This window comes from Delphinus delphis, chromosome 2 (genome assembly GCF_949987515.2).
Source record: "Delphinus delphis chromosome 2, mDelDel1.2, whole genome shotgun sequence".
NCBI lineage: Eukaryota > Metazoa > Chordata > Mammalia > Artiodactyla > Delphinidae > Delphinus > Delphinus delphis.
Genome location: NC_082684.1, coordinates 145,763,535 through 145,785,598, shown reverse-complemented (window position 1 = coordinate 145,785,598; position 22,064 = coordinate 145,763,535). Strand labels below are relative to the sequence as shown.

Below are 22,064 nucleotides of genomic sequence, written 5' to 3'. Positions count from 1 at the left end.
ATACCTAGTAATCATAAACATTAATTCATGATGTACTATATCTGGTTTATAATCAAAAAGTAAAAAAAATTATTTTGCTTCTTTTATTCTTCTTAGTATTTCAGATTTAACATGATTTCCTAATAACATTATATATTTGCTTTGAATTTTACTACACAAATGAAACATATATTTATAATCATTAGCTGTATGATTTTAATGTCCTTAGTTCAACTGAATTTAGAACATTCCAGCATCTGAGCTTCCAATAATTTCTTGTGCTTGGAGAAATAAATTATTTTTGCACGAAACATACAATATGTAAAGTCACTCACACATATTTTATCACATTCTGTAAAACATCATCTATTAAACTATCAGTCTAAATATACATTAAAAAACACTTCCATTTAAAAAAATCATCATGATGAAATATGATTTTTTCATTATCACAAATTCTGTTTAAATTTTTCCAATCTTTGAAACCACTTTTTGAGTTGCAAATATTTGATTTTGTTGTAATTTTTGCTAAAAAGAATGCACAGGAAACACAAACTAAAGACAAAGATTCTTTGGAATAAATGAGCCAGTCACAATGAATTAACTCACCACTAGACAATTTTTTAAAAGACCCATCTTTTGAAAATCTTTGCCCACCATGTGAAACACATACTCTACAATCTGCATCTTGTTCTTGGATGGTCCCCTGCTCTATTAAAATCATTTTACTTTATTAGAAACAGGTGACCATGATGAAGAATTAAACATTTAATTCAAATAGCATCTTCTATTTTCTTGCACATGCTTATATTCACTAGCTTCTGAAATTTCTAACATGCCATTATCTTATCTTTTTTGCACAATTCAAAGAAAATTCTTTATTTAACTCTATATTTCATAGTAATTCTATTCTAATAGTGTCAGTGTTAGAGATTTCATTTTAAGTAGCTGGAATATTTTTTTCTACCAAACCTGTTACTGTGCCCTATAATTTTGATCAATTTCTTGATGCATGCATTTTTCTTCTTTTTCTAAACAATGGATCACTTGAGTTTTTAAATGCCATATTTATTTTTAAGAATTTTAGTATAAATTTTAAATATATTTATTTTTAATTAATACATTCAGTTAAATATAATAATTAATTTATATGAATTAGTTCATATAAATTATAATATTTAACAGGTCTCCATAAACATTTATATGAAAAATACAAAAATCAATAATTACAAACAACAGAAAACTACATACCAGGTTTCCAGACTAATGGGGTGAAAAAAAAGTAGTGAAAAATATTTTTTATATAAACAAGTGAGTAACAGTAAATTATCACTGTTTTAAGTGAAGAAAGTATAAAGTTTCCTGGTAAGAAAATACTTTTTCAGAAAATTTTCACATTTCATCAAATTTATTTATGAAAGGTCAAATATATTAATAAATAAAATTTGTATTACTTACCTTAGTACCCTTAATAATATTGTTAAAAAAATCATATAAACATGTATTTTTAATTAAAAAAAAGTTTACCTTTTACTTAGCAGTACCATGTAAAGCTACAAACAATGAAAACAACTTGTCACCTTCCCTCATGACTGAACAAGGACCATCAAAAAAGCAGAAGTGAGACCTTGTTGTTCTTGTGTCCCCCATGTGCATTGACTCTCAGGGTCATAAAAGTGCAAGGCTGGATGCTGCCTTTAATTACAATTTTGAAATTATGTTCATTATGTATTACTCTTCATTAATTTTTATTCTTAAACATATTAAAACAAAATATTTATCTGATTATTGAATTTTTTGTAGCTCCCTTGAATTTTTTGCCAGAGGTGAGGTCTCACTTGCCTCATTCTAATTCTGGCCCCGGCAGGGATGCTGGGGTTGGGGGGATAAAGGAAAGTAGGGATGGTGGTCTAGAGAAGCAAATTCTTAATTACTGTAACAGTAAGTCCTAGTTGAAAAAAAGACAAACAAAAATATGGTTACATTATTTAGAAATATGGAGATAAATATTTCATCAAATAGCTAAAAGAGTTGAAAATAGCTACCTCTGAAGAGTTGGATGGAAAAGGGTGAGAGAGATGAGTTACTATTTTTATGATAAACTAGCCACACAAATTTTTAACTTTTAATTCGATAAAAATAAAAAGTAATTTTACAAAGTCTGAAACTCTCAAGTGTCTGAAAAAGTTACAAAGCAAAAAGCAATAAAAACAGAACAAAAAAGAAAAACAAAAACCTTAGAAATTCTTTATGGATAGCCCCAAGTAGTCTTACAGAAATAGGCTATAGGGTTAATTTGCCATTTCATTAGTGAAATCACAGGGGACCTCTATTTTGTATATTATGTGTATGTTTGAATTGAGAAAAGAATATTTTTAAAAAGAGAGAGAAAAAACACCATAAAGTCACCCTGAGAGGACTCTTGTGTGTACCTACCATACCTGATATGCTTGGAATATGGTAGTTATCTTACTGGATTACAATTCTTTCATGTCTAATTTTCCTACTAGATTTTGAACACCTTGGGGATAGGCAAATAATTTTATTAATCTTTGTTCCCAATATAAAGATTCCTGGAACATGCTATCAAGTGTTTCCTAATAGCCTTGAAGGAAGCAACAAAAGAGAAAGGCATCTGTACCCACCTTCTCTCTCTTACCTCTCTACTTAGTTATAATGAAACTACACTAACCATCAGACTAGAGGAGAAGAGTTATGGTATATATATATATATATATATATATATATATATAGTTAGGATATAAAAGCAGTAAAATGTTGCAGTGTATAGAATATACATGGTAGCAGAACAGAGATTGTTTTAGAAACTCACCATATAATATGAATTCCAAATACAATCTAGCATATGAAAGGAATTAATTTTGAAAGAGGAAATGTAAAACTATACAAATGAAAAAGTGACAACAGGAAAATATTATTGGGGTACAACATTGATTCCACTACAAGCCATCTGATCAAAATCTTGAAGAATAATTCAAGCTATCCACCATCTCACATGTGTACTTAAACACCTGGGTCTATTCGAGGGACTATCCACACCACATATATTTGAAAGAAGTACCAGACCAAAACTGTTCTATGTGGTCTTCCATTCAATATGGCTTCCTTTAACTCTGCTTATGGCCTACTAAATTTTTAGCATAAGCTTTTTTTCTTTTAACAAAAAATAAACTTAAGAAAGTTGGTTTATGTAAGAAAAGGTTGGTTTTACTTGACACAGATGCAACAGGGCAATCAAAGGAAAGTAAGAGTTTGATGATTTATTCAAGTATGAATGCATCAGGAAAGAATCAGTGGATGATGTTATGAAATGATGAATTCGTAAGTTTTCTTCATGTCCATGCTTTTATGTATTTGGAAAGAAGACAGGCAAACCCTGTTGTCCCCAGGGCCAACTGGGTGATGGAAGAAAACGTTTCTATTCTCAAGACCCAGAGACACAGAGACAGCTTGAGAGCCTGAGAACAACAGAGAACATCACAGCAATCCCCAGCACCCACCACTGGGCTAGCAAACATCAAATAACAAGCAACAGCAGTACTGCTGGAAGAAAGGTAAGAGTGTAGAGAGAGAGAGACAACCTCTGTGGCTCAGTCTCACAAGGAAAGGCTAAAACTGAGTGTGGAGCAATGATACTGAGAAAAAAACCTCCAGTAATATAACTTCCACCCTAAGCGCAAGGAAATACTACAAGAATTGAACTTGGCAGTATATGGAGGGTAACCATAGTGATAAAAATAACAAAACCCTGGCCTTCCCTGGTGGCGCAGTGGTTGAGACTCCGCCTGCCGATGCAGGGGACATGGATTCGTGCCCCGGTCCGGGAAGATTCCACATGCCGCGGAGCGGCTGGGCCCGTGAGCCATGGCCGCTGAGCCTGCGCGTCTGGAGCATGTGCTCCGCAACAGGAGAGGCCACAACAGTGAGAGGCCCCCGTAACACACACACAAAAAAAACAACAACCCAAGTCAACTCACTACTAGGTAGACCAAATCCCACACTAATGGCCCAACATGAGAAAAATCATGCTCATTTTCAGATATAAATACTATTTATCTCAGTCGTACACATTATGTCTTGCTTTCAACCAAACATACACAGAAAAAGCAAAGGAAAAAAACCAAAAGTACACTGTCAGAAGATAAAGCAATTAGCAGAACCAGACTTAGACACAACCCAGCTGTTGGAACTATCAGACAGAAAAATTTAAATTACTATAATTAATATGTTAAATGCTTTGGTAGAAAAAGGAGGACAACATGCATGACCAGATAGGAATTTTATCAAAGATCAGAAACTGTAAGAATCAATGCAAATGCTAGGAAAAAAACCCCAAACAAACCACAATCACAGAAATGAAAAATGTTTTTGATGGGTTCAACAGTAGACCTTACACAGCTGAAAAATGAATCTGTAAATAGGTCAATAGATAAAAATTACCCAAACTGAAACACTAAGAAAAAAAAGTGTGGTGGGAGGCGGGGAGGAGGGGATGGGGAGACTAGAACAGGGCATCTAAGAACAGGGATTAATATCAAATGGTATAACATATGTGAAATTGAAACTCCAGAAGTAGAAGATACAGGACAAGTCAGAGAATACTGATCAGAACAAATGCCAAAAATAAATACATAAACATATAAATAAACAACTGAGCAAACCAGACTTAGACACATCATGTTCAAACTGATAAGAACTAAAGATAAAGACAAAATCTTGAGGGCAGCCAAAGAAAACTGACACATTACATACATATATAGAAACAAAGACAAAAATTACAGTAAGACATCACATCAGAAAATATGCATGCCAAGAGACAATAAAATGATTTCTTTAAATGCTGAAAGAAAACAGTTAACCCAGAATTCTATACTCACCAAAAACTTACTTTCAAAAATGAAAAATAAAGATTTTTTTTGAAGGAAAAAAGCATGGAAGAAGTAATCACCAGTAGATATGCAGTATGACATATTTCAAAGGAAGTTGTTTAGGCAAAAGGAATGTGATATTAGAAAGAAACCAAGAGCTACATAAAGAAATGAACACTAGAAATGGAAAAAAATGAAGGTGAATACAAAATTTTTTAAGTATTTAATTGCTCTAAAAGACGATTTAAAGTAAAAATGGTAACACCGTATTCTGTCTTTATAACCTACTTAAAAGTAAAATATATGACAACATTAGAAACAAAAAGAACACACAAACTATTGATATTGGAAATAAAAGAGAGGATTATCACTGCAGACCCCACAGGCATTAAAAGATAAGGGAATACAACAAACAACTGTTTACATATAAATTCAACATTATAGATAAAATGTACCGATTCCTCAAAAACCACAAACACCAAAACTCACTCAAGAATAAACAGATAACCAAGAAATCCTATATCTAGTAAAGACATTTATTTGTAGTTAAAAACATGTCAAACAAATGAAAACTTTCCGTGGGATAAAAGAAAGCCACTTGGGAGAAGGCTGATACTGTCTAGGTTTCACTTATTCACTCTACAAAATAGAAATGCTGAACCTGCCTCACTTCATTATACTCAGAAAGAGACAAGTAACATTAAGCAATATTTCAAAAACTGACACCAAGAAAACACGTATATAAGCAAAATTATTTCTATACTCATACATTAGACTGCCCAGTACGTAACATTTATATGATAACCCTGAGTGTTATATTCAGACTGCCTGTTTAAGATAGCTAAAATGTATTTAATATATATTCAAAATATTTCTATTTTAAAAATTATTTAAATCTTTTTGAGTCTTCTAAAAAGATTAATTTTCCAATGTGTCAAATGTTTGATATTTTAATAATTTCATAATTTTTAAGTCATAAATTTATCTCCATTAATTATTAGTTGAACTAAATAACAGGCAAGTGAAATATAATAATGCCTTTGGCAAAATAAAACACTTTACAATTTTACTGAGGGTTAAATATTTTTATATATAATGAAAACAAAAAATCTCAAGTTTTTTCTTTCTGATAACATACCAATAATTGTTAGTGATGTACACACATTGAGTTGAAGTGTTTTAAAAATCACATGCACAATACTTTCAAATGTGTAAATCTTTAAGAGATATCAAATATAACATAATTTACCTCAGACACAGGTTCTTGTTCCTTAGTGGGAGCTTCATTTTTTAATCTTGAAAACAAAATAAGTATTGAGTATTTAATTTTAATTTTACAATAAAAAATATGAAACAGTTGTTTTTTGCATGCTTAAAATAATATAAATTAATGCACATTTATACTATAATAGTAAATGATCTCTGTAAATATTTTAAGGGAAAAATAAAATGCATGAGAATAAACAGTAGATTCAATATGTGCTCTAAATAAATGAATACAGACATGTATTTCCTCTTCTCTAAAAACAAGAGCACTTAACAAATGTTCTCTATGTTAAGTACAATTTTTAAAAAAGACATAACACATTAGTATAACTGTTTCAAAAAAAGAATTACCCTTTAAAAAATGAAAGCAGGTTATATTCTTAATATATATAATATGCACCAGTATTTACTACTATAGGACTCAAAAAGTGTGAGAAAATAAATATTTTACCTATTGTAAAGTTCAAATGGTAATGTCATTTCAATATATATTACAATTAACTTACTTTAGAGGTGGTAAAATTACAGAAATAATTTAGAATTTTGAAGAATGTATTCTCTTAAAAACCTTCATAAGCATAGCTCAAATATTAACTATAAATTTTTAAACTCTGATTTCTAAAAAATATGAATTATAACTTATGACAACATTAACAAAGGCATATGTCATCTATAAAATCTTTTAAAATATAGGGTTGGCCAAAAGGTTCGTCTTTTTCCTTAAGATGGCTCTATTAGCACTTAGTTGTCTTTAACTTCATTCAAAACAATTTTGTTAGATTGTATGTGACAGCTATCATATCAGTGTGCATTTAAAAAAGGACTTATCAAAATTGGTGAATTTTTGTGTAGCCATTTTAATATTGAAGATGGAAGAAAAAAGCAACATTTTCAGCTTATTATGCTTTATTATTTCAAGAAAGGTAAAAACACAACTGAAACGCAAAAAAGAGATTTGTGCAGTGTATGGAGAAGGTGCTGTGACTGATTAAACATGTCAAAGTGGTTTGCCAAGTTTCATGATGGAGATTTCTCGCTGGATGATGCTCCACGGTCGGGTAGACCAGTTGAAGTTGATAGCGATCAAATCAAGACATTAATTGAGAACAATCAACGTTTTACCACGTGGGAAATAGCCGACATACTCAAAATACCAAATCAAGCGCTGAAAATAATTTGTACCAGCTTGGTCATGTTCATCACTTTGATGTTTGCATTCTACATAAGCGAAAAAAACCTTGACCGTATTTCCGCGTGCAGTTTGCTACTTAAATGTAAGGAAAACGTTCCGTTTTTAAAACCAATGGTGAAAGGCAATGAAAAGTGGATACTGTACAATAACGTGGAACAGAAGAGATCGTGGGGCAAGCGAAATAAACCACCACCAACCACACTAAAGGCCGGTCTTCATTCAAGGAAGGTGACGTTGATATGGTGGGATTGGAAGGAGTCCTCTGTCATGAGCTCCTTCCGGAAAAACAAACGATTAATTCCAACAAGTACTGCTCCCAATTAGACCAAACTGAAAGCAGCACTCGACGAAAAGCGTCCAGAATTCGTCAACAGGAAACGCATAATCTTCCATCAGGATAACTCAAGACTGCATATTTCTTTGATGACCAGGCAAAAACTGTTACAGCTTGGCTGGGAAGTTCTGATTCATCCACCGTATTCACCAGACATTGCACCTTCGGATTTCCATTTATTTAGGTCTTTAACAAAATTCTCTTAATTGAAAAAATTTCCATTCCCTGGAAGACGGTAAAAGGCACCTGGAACGGTTCTTTGCTCAAAAAGAAAGTTTTGGGAAGATGGAATCAGGAAGTTGCCTGGAAAATGGCCTTAGATAGTGGAACAAAAGGGTGAGTACGTTGTTCAATAAAGTTCTTGGTGAAAATAAAAAATGTGTCTTTTATTTTTGCTTTAAAACCGAAGGCACTTTTTGGCCAACCCAATATGTCAATTTAACATAAAAACTACCTGTGCCAAAGGATCTTTCTTTTAAACTGCTGACGACGAAATATTATTTGGTGATATTATACATTAAACAATTTTAATCTGCATAAGTAGAGTGACTACCTGATCAGAAATGCCCTTAATAGTTAAGTGATTCATAACTTAATGAAGGCTTAATATCTATACTTAAGGATTAATATATTTAACATAAGCAACAACTGTACTAACTTAAATTTCATGGACAAAAATGAAGACATCTAGTAGGATAGAAATGTCAGCCATCCTAAAAGCTAATCTCATGGTTACTCAATGAAATACTGAGTTGGCAAACACCCCTCTTTATCCATTCTCTGAGGGCATATTTAAAAAATTAGGTCTATAAATGTTATCTTCCTAGATATTAATAATAACTGTAAAATTACTTATGTCCATTTTAGTTATTACATGAAATTGTAAACAATTTAAAATAGAACATGTCCTTTTTTGTAGAAGTACTATATTGGTAGTGTTTACAATAACTTTCAACTAATTTTGCTAAATAAATCTAAATTAATAAAACTTGCACAAAAAATTGACAAAATGCACAAATTATCATTTTTTGGGTTAAAGATTTTGTAAATCTCTCAGGTATTTAATTGTGAACAATATTCATAAAGATGAAATAATATCAAGTGTACAGTACAACTTCACTGCTTTAATAATTTATATGGGAAAATAATTGTTTTAAGAAGAACATGTATAAAGTTGTAAGAAAACATGAAAAATTTCTGTTTCTCGTTGGAAGAAACAAAAAGTAGATATTGATTTTTATTTCTAAGCATTTAATAATTTTAAACGCAGTCTGAAAAACTGTAAAACATATTGGTTACAAACTAGTTTTAAAATATTTTATAAAAGAATTTTCCTTTTCCGCTTACTGTCAAAAATGTTATCAAAGGTCGACCTTAAATTCTTACAAAAGAAACATTACCATGCTAATCATTTTCACATATAGCTATTCTAATAAATTGATTTTATGCAGCAATTAAAATGAAAGCTATTAAGCATGTGTTACTATTATTGCTGGCATTTCAATTGCGGAAACTGAATTTTCTTAATATCTCTGCAAGGGAGGTTGGTGACAGGTTTTTATTACCCTTCATTTTACTAAGAAACTGGTAAATGAGAACAAAATAAATTATTGAAATAACTACCAAGAAGAGGCTTATGTGCCCTATTTTGCTGTGTCTTTAACGATACTGGTATTCTGTTTAAGGGACAGAATTGTAATAACCAGTGAAAATATTTAGAAAAATAAATCTAAAAAAAATTAGAAAAGCACACTACATAAAATTTCATTGAGTTATAAATTCATCATTAAAATGTACACTATGTTTTTGCAACTACAAAAGCATACTTTGACATTAACAAATTTTAATACAACTACTAATATATCATTAACACTTTTGAAAAGAAAAAAATGTTCTTACCTTTAATCTTATTCATTAAAGATGCCTGCTGAAATAGTCATCATTTGAGATACTCAATTGCTTGGTAGAAGACAGTGAAATTTGCTAAGCTCAAAGTTCTGAGCTAATGACCTGCCATTAGATAATTAGACTTTTCACCTGTGAATTCTTGCAATATTTTTTAATAGAAAAATTTTGTATAGCATTTAAAACAAACACTATTTAAGATTTCAATTTAAACAGAAGGATTGATGGTTATGGATTTCAACAACAACCATTAGAGATCAAGACTGCAAATAATTAAATTTTCTTCTGTATGTAAACCTGCTTTCCCTCTACAGTTCAAAATAAAATAAATGTCCCTACTTGCATTTTTCTGCAGATCACATGACCAATCCAAAGCTACATGTAAAATGAGCATTTTGGTTAAATTACATCATTGCATTCTTTTGAGGTTTCATTCATACTACAAATAAGTGGGGTAGAGGGAAAATGTTCACATTCATTTCAATCAGACCACATTCTTTCCTTCTAATAACATTTAAAAGCCAAAAATTTCAATGCTGATTTTCAAAATGTAATCTTTGCGAATACTTATAAGCAAACTACAAAGCTGAAAAAAGGTTTACAACAAGCCAGTAGTAAAGTCAACCAGTTCTCAAGACCTTCCAGTTACCCACTCCAGATTAAATTTAGGATAGTAATCATTATACTAATAAATAAGAGTAAAACATCTCGTGCACCATTTCTGACCATTTGTTCTGAGAGGTGTTAACAGATGTGTGGAAAGGATTGATTCACCTAAACATTTACCAGTTTGCACGTACATTAGGTACTGTGCTAAAAGTTGCAGACCAAAGACACAGTCCCTCCTGTGAAGGAGTTTACTGTCAAGGAAATGTATTGAAGCAAATGTTTACAGAATTGTGAAGTGCTAAAAAAGAGACATGTATATTGTGGCTATACAAAGGACTGAGCCACTATGAGGGGGAAAGGTGCAAGGAGGCAGTGAAAATACTACAGTGAACAAGGTTTTGCAGCAAGAGCAGGAGTTAGCAAAGCAGGGAAAGGAGAGACAAGGTGGAAGAAAAGCAAAGAAATATAAAACACAGCAAAGAAATATAAAACACAGCAATATGATACTGAGTGGTCTCACATGACTAGCAGGTAGGGAACAAGGGAGAGTACTCGAAGATGCAACTGAAGAGATAGCAAGGGCTACTTTAGGAAAGATCTTGATTGTCACGCTAAAGCGTTTGTGCTAAGAACTTTATTCTAAGGTTAATAAGAAAGTATGATAAGATTTGTGTGTCAGAAAGAAAAAAGGCAGTATCAGAAGAGGATAAGCTCCAGACAAGGAGTCCAGATAAGAGACAGTTAATGACTGATAAAAGAACAACAAAGTGTTTTTTTTTCTTTTATCAGAATTATGGGTCCTAGTTTTCGACTCAGAAAAAAAAAATGGTTAGATGCATAAAGTGTCAATGAAAAGGCCGCAGAAATTGGGAAGTCATATGGCATCTCAACTACAAAGAGTTCAAAGTTACTTGCAGTCCTAATGCTTGCTTATGCAGCTGTGATCCCTAGGCAGTACAGGAAGTTTCTGCTCAAAAATAGCGGGAAAAACTTTTGATCACTATTTTTCTTACTTCTAAGTCCCAGAAATTTCTATGTCATTGTATTCACATAATTTTTCTATCATGAAATATTGATTTAACATATTAATAATAAATTTTTGTTATTAAAAAAAAAGAGAGAGTTAATGACTGTCCCAGGTAAAGCAGTAGGAGTATCAAAGAGGAGGAAGGTTTTAGGAGGTTGATAAAGTAAAACCAACAGAATATAGGTACCAATTGGATAAAGGTAAATGAGGAGAGCAAACATGATCCCCTACATGTCCTCCATTCATATAAAAATACTTACCGCTCAGACCTAGTCTTATATAGCTCATCCTTTGGCACAATTCCAACAATCACTTCTAAACCAATAACCTGCAAATCATCAACCAGAACATAACCCCTACATTTTACTATTTTTCAATCAATCAATTCAAAAATATCATAGTATATTTGACTTAGACTTGAGTCCTAAGAGAGTATATTATCCAATTGCCCCTATCTTGTAAATGAGAAAAATCTACAGCCTAAAAATGCTAAAGTAATAAATCCATTAAGCAACAGAACTGGTTCTACTTCAGATTTCCACTGCACTTCCTCACAGCCAAATCCCCTGTTATAAATCAGGCTCCCTTAAATTCATGCCAGGAAAAGTGGAAAAACTTAACTGATCTCTCTGCCTCTTGATGTTTTCCACTCTAAAACATACTATCATTGCCAAATTAATCTTACTAATAGACCAAGTTATGTCATTTTTGCTGAAGTGTTCTACTGCTCATATATCATAGAAATACTCCTCTAAGATTGGGAGGCTAGATTCTGGTCCCAATGCTACCACTGTATCAGTTGTTGCCTTTTCTCCTGGGGAAACAAAGGGTCTTCACATTGAAGCTCAGGCCCATCCAGCTACTCATACTTTATATAGTAAAATAGGAAAGTACATTTGGAACCACAAGCACAACCAGGGAAGCAATATAGTACTTCTTAGTTTAGTCTCTGAAAACAGACTACCATAATTTAAATTGAGGGTCTTAACAGCTATGTGACCTTGGGCAAATGACTTATCTGTACCTCAGTTGTCTCATCCCTAAAACTGGGACAAGAACAGTGCATATCGCATTAGTTTGTGAGAATTAAATGAGTGGATAAATGTAAAACATTTAGTGTATGTACTCAATAATTGTTAGCTCTTATTACTGCCATGGGTTAGAATCAGGAATCTAATCTTACTGTCTAGAATTTACTTAAGTGTGTCACACAGGCTCTTAAAGCTTTTTACCTCAATATCTTTAATGTTTTGAGATTTTTCTGCCATACCTCCCCCATTCTCAAACAAAATACATTAGGTATTAGTTTTGATTGCTGGGCAATTTACCCTAGTATGAAATAATCTACCCACTTCTGAAGATGTGGGTATAATTTGGTCATCAGGGAAGATAAGAGTAAAAAAGCATTCTAAATGGACAGAGGAAAGAACTAGGTAAAGACAAAGAGAAACAAAATATTTATGTGTAAAAACATGAAGCAAAAAATAAGACCATAAGTAGAGGCAGAAGATTCTAAAGCCAGACTCGGGCTATAATTTTGGTATTTTGTTTTTTTATTTTGTTGGCAATATTGAATTAAGCCCTGAATACTTAATTTATAATGTATTCGCAAACTACCCTCAGAATCGGGAGACTGAAAAAATGGTAGTAACCTCAGAAACACTGGCAGAAGTTGGTACCATTTGCCCTAAATGAAGGACTATACTAAAGTTTCATTTATCTTTCCCTTTCAATGGGTTTCCCATTACTTCCTGCTTACCAGCTATCAAAGGCAGAAGTCCAAAATGCCAGAAACCACTGTATTTTGATGCACAGTTCCTACTTGCTAACTTACAATTACATACCAGGGGCAAATGTATTGCATCCACTTTGAAAAGGAAAAACTATTTTACAGTTACTAAAGATTTGGTTTGAGGCAGTAATGAGACAGTAATGTCCGTGGTAGGATAAGAGAATCTAAGGACATGATACCCCATTACCTCCAATCCCAGTTACATTTCAAAAGGTTAGAGAAAGAAACAAACCCAAAATAAATTCTGTGTGTCTCACAGATGAGATCATTTTTTTTTTCTGCTAAACCAAATATATGAAATGAAGACACTCTGACAATTTTGAACATTTAAGACTCTAATAACTTGGATTATGACCAGAGTCAATAATTCCTCCAAATAAGTTCAGAACTTCACAGGAAAATAATGGAGTGATTCTTTACATATTCTTCAATGGAAATAGAGATAGTAGAAGTAAACATTTTTAACAGAAATATTATTTTCAAATATAAAACATTTTTTAAAGGTTGCCATTCTGCTCTCAAAAGAGCTTACTTTCTGCTTGCATTTATGAAAGCTAATTAATGACTTATTGGTTTAGTTTAGAGTGGTATAATAAAGTGGTATTTCTCTTTGGACCAAGTCCAGATTCTGTTCTGGTGTAGCATTTCACAAAAATCACATAATCTAATATATACATGGTATTAGGGGTTTAACTAATTATGAAATCAGTTTACTGTGTGGCCCTGTGAAGATGTAGATTCAGTGTCTCCATTTCCGACTGCCTATTCTGTAATTACCCTGGTGGCATGAACTATGTCTCATTCATGTTTCCATTTCCAGCACTTGACAAAGAGTCTTGCATACAGAAGGCAGGGAATCAATGTTTGTTGTCAATGAATATGTGGAAGGGTTATCTATATTATACTATGAAAGAGCCATGTAGTTAGCACTGGTGCTAAGTATAAAGTTCAGTAGCCAGAAATACAACAGAGGAATTCACAGCTTCAAGGAGAGTCAGTTTTACATTTTCATTTTTTTCCTAGTACTCCTTAAATTAGGGGAATTTAATAAAATATAAAAGACATTTTTATCTATATAACACGTTTTACATCTCTTTTAAATCTTCAAAACAATCATGTAAAGATTATTTACAGATGAATAAACTGAAGTAACTTGAACATAAAGTGAGAGAGCTGGGTTTTGAACTCTGATATTTTGACTCCAGTCAGTGCCCTTACATTACACTTTGCTTAGAACAAAATTGGAAGTCATTGAGAGAACTAAATCAACTTTTAAAATCACTTCAAACTGTGGCTTTTAGAACATTTGATTCAGTCAATAAATAGACATCTTTCAATAAGTAGACAGGTTTTCCAAGCTTGAGTTATTATAGATTTACTATGGATTCTTATGCTCTTAAGACTGCTAGAGAGAAATACCTATTCTCAACTTTTTGTCAAGAAAACAAACCTTATAAAATTTAAAACTTTACTTCCATTCTATGTAATAATTAATCTATCCAGGTAGATATACAGAAGAAAATGGAGAAAGGGGAAAAAAAGGGAGAAACATGATAGAAAAGAGCAATTCCATGACTGAGTTACAATCTAATATCTGAGAAAAGCAGATTAAAAAAAAATCATCTCAAAGGTCTACAAAAGAAAACAGCCACTTTACTAGCACAATTACACATTTTTCGTAAGTTTAGTAGTATTAGATAAGTAGCCGACTGGAAATGAATGCCTGGCAATAATTAATAAAAGGTTTTCTTTAAAAAAGAAATTCTGTAAGCTAAAAAAAAGTTTTCCTCCTAAGCAGAGAGGATTATGTACCAGTTTTCAACAAGGGTGTTTGTTGTTTCACAGTCTTTAGATAGGAAAAGTCAGAACTACAATCAAATTCTGACATTTGAGAATTATATGAGGTGCAGTTGAACACTGTAATAAAATGCCGTCCATCCAGCAGTTTGGAGGAATATACTCCAAGAACTATGAGCCAAAATTACAAATAACCGCAGTACAGTTAGTACAGTTAGTGGATTGCCACTAAAACTCTCAATGATGAGAAGATTCCACTGATATGTAGTTCCCAGGGTCTCCTGTAAGTAGCAGCAGTAATAACAGTACTAACAGCAGTAACAGCTGGAGCAGCAGCAGGAACAGCAGTAATTGGTAGCAATATTAGCAGCAGCAGCAGCTAGAGCAACAATGGCACCAACAACATTCATTTATTCAATGATTATTTTTTGTCAGGCCAGTGCCAAATAATTTTAATTAATTATTTAAATAATTTGAATTATTTAAATTAATAATTTAACATCCACAGATTATCTCTATTTCTTATAGCCACCCTGCAAAAAATTATTACATACCTTTCACTAATGAGGAAGATAAGGTGAAGTAATTTTCACAAGGCTATAGAGCTGGTTAGATATACAACCAGGATTTAAACCTGGACTGCCTTATTTTAAAGCTGTACTCCGTTCCCAACACTACACTTCACAGAAGTAAGGATAAAGATACTTTTCAGTGTGGAGGATTAAAAACAGTAGATTCCTACATTTCAGTAAATGATATAGAAAAAGAGATCACAGTAGCTTCTCCACGTTTGTAGAGGAACGTATGGTCTTCCAGGTGGGCAAATACCAGTGACTAGAGTGAGGCCGTAGAAGGATCTCAAAATCAGAGATGTGGGCGGAAAGATGAGATGAACCACAGTGTGGTCAGTATAATTTAGAGGAAAAAATGATTTATACTATTTTTAAAGACAGAAATTACTAAAATGAACCTAGGATTCATAACTATTCCCTAAAACTACAAGTTTATTGAGCTTCAGACACCAAAAATCTAATTTTATGACTAATACATGCTTCAAACAATTAGCTCTTAAGAAAGATTTACTGGGTTAGGAAAAGAAAGTTAACATAAAATTATTTGTGAAAATGGTATGAGATGGTTAGAATGAAAAGCAGGCTGAAGATTAGGATAATTCTATCTGAATAAAATGCACACAGAAGTAAAATTATGAAAAGTAATGAGTAACAATGATAACTTTACAGTTACACAGTGCTTCCTATGTGACAATCACTTTCTAAGTACTATATACGTATACTAACTCATTTAATTCCCTCTACACTTTATGAACAGGTACTGTTGTTTACATGCATTTTACAAATGAGGAATGAGGCAGAAGTCTGTAACCTACCCAAAGTCACACATGTTCTAGTAAACAGCAGGGTAGGAACTCCAAACTAGGCAATCAACTGCAGAGCCTACGCTCTTTAACCACTACACCACACTGTACCTTTAAGGGTCTGAGAGGGTTTAAAATGAAGCTGGCTTTCAAATCACCTAATCTTAGTATCAAAGAAGTTCTCCTGAAGCTGTTTAAGTAGGAAGTAAAACTTTACTATATAAGAAATTCCTTAACAGATAATAAAAGACTGAAAATAGTCTCAAGAAAAATAGGTAAGTGGGTAGATTGATAAGCTAAGCATAAGGAGTTAGAGAAGCTAGAAACAGATAATGAGAGATTCTTAAGCTTCTTAGTGTGAAATCATGTAAAGTAACCATACTCTCCAACAAAAATATCTCTTGCTGCTATAATCAGAGGCAGAATAAACTAATAACTGGTCTGTCCCTGTTATGCACTTATTAGATTTTACAAACATAATAATGAGGACATCATTTTTCTGATATAATTTCTAAAAATATAAAAATGTACATTGCTAGTCTCTAGTTACAAACACTATCTTACAAATGATTCAGAAACATAAATGAAATGTCTAGGAATCCATCTTAGGCAAAACTACACAACTACTTTTTATTTCCCAGTTCATAAAATTTGAAGGATTACTCCAGATCAGTATTCTACACACTATTCCACGGAGATTAAGAAGTGAATAAGTATTCAAAGAAAAAAATTCTAAGGTCAAATAAATATTCTCTTAGACATTCACAAGTCACATACAGCACGAAAAAGCCCATATCAAAGAATCCATTTAACTTTAACTTGCATTGCCTAAATTTATTTGACCACGGAAACTTTTCCCCCCAACTTATAAATTATGGACATTAGCTGTACAGTACAGAACCTGGGAAAAAATGACCTACTTACCTTCTTTAATAGAAGTATAAGAGAACTACTTTTATAAAAGCCTATGAAAGAGTTAAATGTGCTGAGAAATAATGTGAACATTTAATTTTCTCAAGGTCAAAGAGTCCCTGTTTCTGCTACTGGGAATAGGATACGTGGCATTCTAAATTTATCTTGTCATAAGAACAAATTATGACAATGTAAGTATAACCAATATTGAATAATAGAATCTCAGAAGTCTAGAACAAGTCAGCACTCACATTTTACAAATAGGGTAACTGAGGCTCCAAGAACACTGCCACTCCCCTGGTTTTCTTTCTATACCATCGGCCACTCCTCAGTTTCCTTTGCCAATTCCTTCTCATCTCCCTGACCTTTTATTGTCAGATTCCCCAGAGCTCAGCCTGTGGACCCTGTCCTTTCTCTCTCTCTACTGTATCCTTTGGTGATCTCATATAGTCCCATGAGTTTTTTTCACTGAATTTTAAATTTTGGTATAATTGTATATTCACATGCAGTTATAAGAAATAACACAGAGAGATTCCATATTCCCTTTGTCCAGTTTCCCCAATAACATCTTACAATATAAAATAACAGTAAAAAATTATAGCACAAAAGCATAAGCAGGATGTTGACAGTGATACATATACCAACCTTACTCAGTTTTCCCCAGTTTTACTTGTATTTATTCCCATGACATTAAATGATATTTACAGCTTAGAACACCCCCCTAAATTCATACAGGTGAATGCTTATGACATCTCAACTTGCATATCTAACAGATATCACAAACTAAAATATGTCCCAAATCACAGTCATCATCTTCCCTCCCAAATCTATTACTTCTAGTCTTCCCTATCTCAGTCAATATCAATGCCATCTTTGCGGTTGCTCACACTAATAACTGGAATCATCCTCAAAACTTTCTTTCTTCTGCACTTCACATATAAACCATCAACGAATTCAAAACATGTCCCAAATCAAAACTCTTTATCACCTAAACTGCTAGCAGCCTAGCCTAAATCCCCACCATCTCATACCTGGATTATTACAATAACCTCCTAATTAATCTCCCTGATTTTGTCCTTGGTCTTCTACAGCTTATTCCGAAGACAGCAGCTATGGTAATACAGACACACTTCTGTATTTAAAGGTTTTCGTTGATTGTGGGTTTTATTGAGGTATAAAACACTCCTCTATTCAAAATGCTCTAATAGCTACTTATCTCATAGTAAAAGGCAAATTCCTTACAATGGTCCATAACGTCCTATACACATGGCCCACATTACCTTGCAAGCCCCAACTCCTACTATTCTCCCTCTTAATCACTTATTTGCAGCCAGACCAGTCTCCATGCAGTTCTTCTTTCAGGTCTTTACTCAAATGTCATTTCTCTGTGAGACCTTCCCTGACTACCAAATTTTAAATGGCAGCCTCCAAACTCCCACCCAGTACTTCTTATCCCCCTTCCCTATGTTATTTTTCTCCATAGTATTGACGACTATCTAACATATTATATACTTTATTTACTTTATATTGTCTGTCCTTCACCACTAAAATGTTCGTTCTGTGAGGGCAGAGATTTCAGTCCATTTTTCTAGCACTTAGAAGGGTGCCAGGCACAAAGCAGATGTTCAAGAAATATTTGCTGAATAAACAAATGAGGCCCAAAGAGGTGAGGAGTTATGCCAAAATATCATAAAAATGGCAAGAATCCAAGTCTCTGTAGTTTAGCAGTCATTTTTTCTCAAAAGAGCGATGGACTTAAACTGAACCAATCTCATTTTTTTTTCAGTGGTAACCAAAAGCACACATGCATGAAATGGCAATTTCTGATCAGGTGAATAAACTATTTAGAATAACCTGATGGCAAGGAGGGTCATTAGCACAAAATTAAAATATGACCAACTGCCTATAATCAACAAATTTTGTACTAGCTGCCTTAGGTGTTTTATTTAAATTATTTTTTTAAAAAGGAAGTTATAGGTGATAGAACTTTAGGAGTTTAAACTTTAAGAAAATGAACTTGATAATACTATAAAACAGAGTCCTATGGAAGAACACAAAGCAGTACTCCTACATTGCTATATCAAGAATACAATTTCTCATATTTTTAAACTATAGCCAAGGTAGAGCAAATATCTATAAATGAAAAAGGAACTTATGTTAAAAATGTAAAGAAGTTGTTTCTGGACAAAATTTTTAAATTAAAAAAAAAACTGGGTAGAAAGAGGGTGAATGACAAAACTTCCTAGAGACAGATAAGGAAATAAAGACTAGCATAACACCAAATTCACCTACTGAGAGACAAGCTACTTCCAGAGCTTTTGAAAAATTATTCATTTACCGTAGAAATTAGTTTGGAAATTTAAAACTAATGGGTTCAAATTTTTTTATTATTACTTACAAGAAGCACATTACATAATAAGTAGTCATCTATACTGGCTTTAAATCTGTTTCAAAGTAAAACTGAGCAAGTTCTGACTTCAGAGTAAAAAAACATGACTGAGTCATATTTCCAGAGCCTGCCTAACCCTTATGGCAACTAAGATCACAAAAGGTATTTTACATGTCATTAAAATTCAATAAGTTGGTAGAGTATAAACAGTGAACTTTCAATTGTGCCAGAGGAAAAAAAGCAAGATGCACTAAGTAGATACAGTTCTCAGTGTGCAGGCCAAATAATAGGGCTTCCATGAAACAATAAAGGCAATGCTCCTGTTTATGTGATTAAATCTACAGCTTTCATATGAAATTCTTTATTAGTAAATAATTCCTGAGGCACTTAAACAACAGAATTTTTATTAAAACAAAATAATAACATCAAAACTGTTTATTAGAGCTATAGTCAATGTAACTAAAATAAACAAATGTCAACTTTAAAAAATATATATATGTGGAAATATGTTTTATATATGATAGAAACAAGTGCATTATTGGCCCTTATATTTTTTTAATGTTACCACTACCCAAAGGAACTATTAATAGCTAAGTAGGTATTATGTATTAGATGTACAAATATGCAACTTTAAAACTTGTTTTACTGTATAAAAAAATAAAACTAAATTTTTAAAAAACCTTGTTTTAAGGTCTCCAAGAATAGGTTTTGTCAATTCTTTACACCTTAGAACTCACAATTATTAAGATAATATTAATAATAATAATCCCGAAATAAGAATGGATATAATCATGTCTAACGGTCTGAACAACAGCCAAATTAAAAAGCTATAAATAAGCAGCTATAGGAAATCTGTAGAGAATTCTAGGGAATATCTTGGAGTTCTTAACAAAATAAAGCAAACACTAAACAACAGTTTTAAAGAAAAGAATATAAAAATAGACATCAATACATTTGGAGAACATAAAACCAAGCTATCAAAATTAAACTAAATTTTTTAAAAATAAAAAATCTGATAATTGATGCTGTTAAAAAACTATGAAGTTACTCCTGGGTAATACATTTTAAATAACAGTAAAAATAAGTGAAATTTTGGAACATAATTGTAGGGACCTGTTGTTCCAAGGATATGAAAAATAACCATTTCCTAATAACCAGAGCTTTTGTATTCCTTGGATGCATTCATGCTAGAGGAAGATTAAAGGGAAGCAGCCAAAATGACTAAACTTCAACTGGGACACTGAAGCACAGATTTGATTTTCTTGGCCAGAAGTGACCCACGAGCTTAAGATCAAGAGCCAAAGCCCCCAGTGGGAAGCTGTGCTCTATTTGGTGGGCCTTGATACCATCTCTGGCTATATCAGCATCAGCCTCATGGAAGGCCAGCCATGAGAGAAGGGAGTCTCCCCAAGATCTGATTTCCTGAGACCACAACCTAGAGCAGGTCCCACAGTCAAATTAGTCACATTCCTTGGAAAGAGAGAACAGGCATCAGTTGTGTCCATCGAAGGGGGACACTGTCCAGGTGTACCCTGAACATTTTTTGAAATCTCTGGGCTGCTTCTCCATCTGAAAAATAAGAAAAATAGCACAATGACAGACAACGAATGAGGAAAAAGACAATCATCTGGCCTAAAAAACTTAAGACTTATAAGAAATTAAGAAAGCAGACAAAACAGACAAAAAGACAAACAGCCATATCATTTGGAACATATTATTCTGAAGTCAAGTACAGCAGAGAAAAACACAAATTATTTTAAGCAAAGTAAGAAATGACCACAGCAACAAAAGTTATTTTTGGAGAGAGCCAACTGGAGAAAAAAAAACGTATGTTAAGATATGTCAACCTGACACAAAGATAAGGTGGAATAAGAATCTAGTCCCATTTGAAGCTGAAAAGAGCTGAATAATGAGAGCTAGTGTCATGAACTTGGCTGCTTAACTGCCTTTGTGTAAGAAAACATCTCAGAACTTTGAACTTAGGAAATTCCAACTTGTCTTGCACCAGGTCACGAGCTCCATAGAGCAGGAACCTATTTCAACAAGCAGCTTTAAAAAAAAAAACAAAAAAAAAACAAAATACTTTAATATTCTTCATTTCTGTTAATGATACATTTAAAAATGCAATAGTGCTAAAATCCATCAAAGTAAAATGCACTGAATAAAAATTACACTTACTCAGAAAGATGTTCAGAAGTTGGGATACAAACAGAAACTGAAATTAGAAGAAAAGTATTATATTTAAAACAGCATATGAAATATGATGAGTGAGAAAAACGATTTAGTAAAGAGCACATACTGTGGCTGACCAATAATACCGGAATAAATATCAAAAATCCAAAGTAAAACAATTTTATATACGTACCTTTCTCTATTACAACTTGACAAGCATGAGTTTCATGTTGACTTAAGTGTGTAGCCATATTATCTAAGCCAGAAACATCAGTTAGGAAATCACAATTAAGGCACACTAGAGTAATGCCCCTATAAAAAACAAAGCAAATAGTATAAAAGAAAATGTTTTTATCTTTTATGAAAATCCACACACCAGTTCAATGAATACTTTTCTGTGATTTGCTTTTTGTGTCATAACTGTCA

General features: G+C 32.7%; 1 protein-coding gene across 8 annotated transcripts in view; it reads right to left on the bottom strand.

The window, feature by feature from the left end:
• The window catches only part of ZNF280D (zinc finger protein 280D), a 163,007-nt gene that overhangs the window by 23,551 nt on the left and 117,392 nt on the right, over nucleotides 1-22,064 (bottom strand). For 7 of the 8 annotated variants that reach the window (XM_060005918.1, XM_069540479.1, XM_060005917.1 and 4 more), the window contains 3 exons: nucleotides 21,832-21,950; nucleotides 21,645-21,681; nucleotides 6,118-6,163 (listed from right to left, as the gene is read on the bottom strand). In XM_060005918.1, coding sequence (XP_059861901.1) covers nucleotides 6,118-6,163; nucleotides 21,645-21,681; nucleotides 21,832-21,950 — 202 coding nt within the window. Of the gene's footprint in view, nucleotides 1-6,117; nucleotides 6,164-9,559; nucleotides 21,036-21,644; nucleotides 21,682-21,831; nucleotides 21,951-22,064 lie in introns of those variants that run through there. The other variant, XM_069540483.1, reaches the window with a different exon arrangement.